This window comes from Xiphophorus maculatus, chromosome 22 (genome assembly GCF_002775205.1).
Source record: "Xiphophorus maculatus strain JP 163 A chromosome 22, X_maculatus-5.0-male, whole genome shotgun sequence".
In the NCBI taxonomy this organism is placed as follows: domain Eukaryota; kingdom Metazoa; phylum Chordata; class Actinopteri; order Cyprinodontiformes; family Poeciliidae; genus Xiphophorus; species Xiphophorus maculatus.
Genome location: NC_036464.1, coordinates 16548993 through 16551786, shown reverse-complemented (window position 1 = coordinate 16551786; position 2794 = coordinate 16548993). Strand labels below are relative to the sequence as shown.

The window sequence follows — 2794 nt, the reverse complement described above, 5'->3', positions numbered from 1 at the left end:
CAGGACTTTTCTGAGTCAGGAGGCATCCGAGCATCGTGCCGAAACTAGATAAGATTTTATCTAGATTTGATCAAAGGAAACTTTGGGATACCCACGCCGTTTGGACTTTGTCACTTTTTGCTATTCAGCATAACATAAGGGATATCTTTTTTTTTTTTTCGTTCTTTCTCTATGTTTGTTAAAGAATTGAAGAGAAGAATCATGCAGATGCCCCTTGCGCACCATATTTTGGCTGTGCAGCTCTTTCTGTTTGGATACTGTGGAGACGTTTACGCGGGAGCAGTCCTGATGAATTCCAACGCGATTAAAACCTTACCCGGTGCGGGGAAAGGTGCAGACACCGTCAGTCCAAGTCCGCGCACCTCACCGCCTGGTGGCATGGGACACAAATTACCCCCTGACACCTTGCAGGTAAACTAACTCTAGTATGAGTAAAAGTCAAAACCATGCGTAAGAACATAAACATGTTCGGCTTTTTTAATTAACTTTTTTTTATGCTGCAGCAGTCAGGTGCTTGCACAGATGACGAAGATTGCGGAGGTGATGAATTCTGCAACGACGCCCGGGGTGTTTGTCTCCCGTGCCGTAAGTGCCGGAAGCGCTGTGTGAGGGATTCCATGTGTTGCGCAGGAAACCGCTGCATCAATGGTGAGCAGACATCAGAGATGTGATCATTTCTGTGATTCATCTGATTCACGTAGTTTGAGTTTTCTCTGTGCTCACTTTACATGTTTATCATTCAAACTTTCCATTTGCCATCTTCTGTCGCAAACAGTTCTTTAACACTCTTATTTGCTGTCTTCTTAAAGGTGTTTGTCAGGTGAATGACATTCACAGCTCAGACTTATCTGTCACCACTGGCTGGAATAAACACAACAACACCATGGAGCATCAAGGAAAGAGGACACCCACAGCCTCTGGCTTCCAACCGAACACTGTCAAAGGTGTGTTACCTGTCAGATATGACCGGCCTCGTGTCACAGAGTCAACAAAATGTTTTCAGACGTGTTATATGTGACAAATGTCAATTCTATCCCTGTCTCCAGGCCAGGAGGGTGATGCATGTCTGAGATCCACAGACTGCTCCGAAGGTCTGTGCTGTGCCAGGCACTTTTGGTCCCGCATCTGCAAGCCTGTGCTGACAGAGGGCCAGGTGTGCACTCGCCACCGCAGGAAAGGCAATCATGGCTTGGAGCTGTTCCAGCGCTGCGACTGCGGCGAGGGCCTGGTGTGCCGGGCAGAGAAAGGAGAGCGAGACCACGGAGTCAGCCGAGACCACGGAGTCAGCCGAGACCACGGTGTCAGCCGAGACCACGGTGTCAGCAGGACTGCAGCCCGGAACTTACACACCTGTCAGAGACGCTGACACAACCACACAGGCGCATACAGGGGCATAAAAACTCACACACAAAGACACACATCGATAAATCAGTGCAGACTCTGCAGACACTGACAAATCCTCCACTTCCAATTTTGTGTTTACCAAAGATGCTGACACACACTCATATGCACGCGCGCACACACAAGACACTCTACACCTGAGACATTCTTTCCTGCTAAATTTGCTGACACCAACACATCACCCGGAAGGATGGACATGAATCCTGGAAAAACGAGACACCCGCAGGGACACAACATTGTGAGACCAGCATCTCCGATTCCCCATCATCAGGTGAAGAATCTGAAATCAGGAAGTGACATTCCAGAAGGATTTGGGGAATCGATTTGTGTCGTCAGTGGCAGAGCTGCTTTTGTTTCTCTTTTATGGAACTTTGAGCCACTGTTATTGCAGTAAATTACTGTAGTGTAAATAATATCCTGTAAGTGGCACTTATTTGTCCCATTGAATTAAGTCAACACCAGTATTATAAAAGACATGGTGCTGCATGTTTTGTAAATATGTGACATATAAATATATTAAAATATATTGTTTTATATGAAACTATGTAAAGAAAATGTGAATATTTGTTTTATTATTAAATGTCTCATGATAACCTCACTCTTGCTGTCCATCATTTCATAAAACTTTTGCAGAACAGATTTAGCCCAAAATTTATTGGGATTAACTGTTGCCTGTGCAGGAAAGGTGTGTTTACAGTAAAATAGTTACTATATTGTGGAAAGTAAAAATTTGTGAAATAAGAAGGGTTGGTTTAAGTACAATGTCAAGCCCTAATGGCGTTTTTATTGAAAGCAAATCCAAATTAGTTGATGTTTCAGATCAAATCTGATCTCCAAAACTTTATGCTGCTTTCTGATAATACAATTTTATGAAACTTCAAGCTATTCTGAGACTATAAATACCGATTAGAGTGTCTTAAAGGGAATCCCACAGTCTGTCAGAGGGCGACCAAGACCAAAGTGCACTTAAGCTCTTTAGAAACAACTTCAGTCTTAGAAACATCACTGTGTTTTATCCAAATGACATTTTACGTGCCTTAAATCGGTTGTCACTTTTGCCATGGATTTAGAGAGAATCCTATAATTATTTACACAGGAAATGGAGGAAGAAAGAAGTTTACCACCATTGATCTTTAAAAATAAAACGCTTACTGAAAACAAAACAGCAAAGTGTTTTTAATCAGAGTAATTTCCTAGTATTAAAGAAAAGCAGTGTATTATGCAAACATATTATAGTAGGTTAAATTATTGTCAGTTTGCTGATTTGTATTATGCCTAACTCTTCTGACAGAGTCGAATGTGATTCTCAGTGTATCATGCAAGAGAATAATTGCTGGCACAGTTCTTCCTATTTCCATTTGCCCTTTAAAGAAAAGATTTACATGACTCCTTT

The 2794-nt window shown here is 42.4% G+C and overlaps 1 protein-coding gene across 2 annotated transcripts; it reads left to right on the top strand.

The window, feature by feature from the left end:
• LOC102234982 (dickkopf-related protein 1-like) lies at positions 1-1928 on the top strand. Of its 2 annotated transcripts, none has more exons than XM_023327190.1 (4): positions 1-411; positions 507-648; positions 810-944; positions 1047-1928. In XM_023327190.1, the coding sequence occupies exons 1-4, from the start codon at positions 172-174 to the stop codon at positions 1364-1366; spliced, it is 837 nt and encodes a 278-aa protein (XP_023182958.1). In that variant the 5' UTR covers positions 1-171; the 3' UTR covers positions 1367-1928. The 2 variants fall into 2 exon arrangements, with proteins under 2 accessions (XP_023182958.1, XP_014328185.1); XM_014472699.2 differs by having other exon boundaries at positions 504-648.
• The last annotated feature ends 866 nt before the right edge of the window (positions 1929-2794 follow it).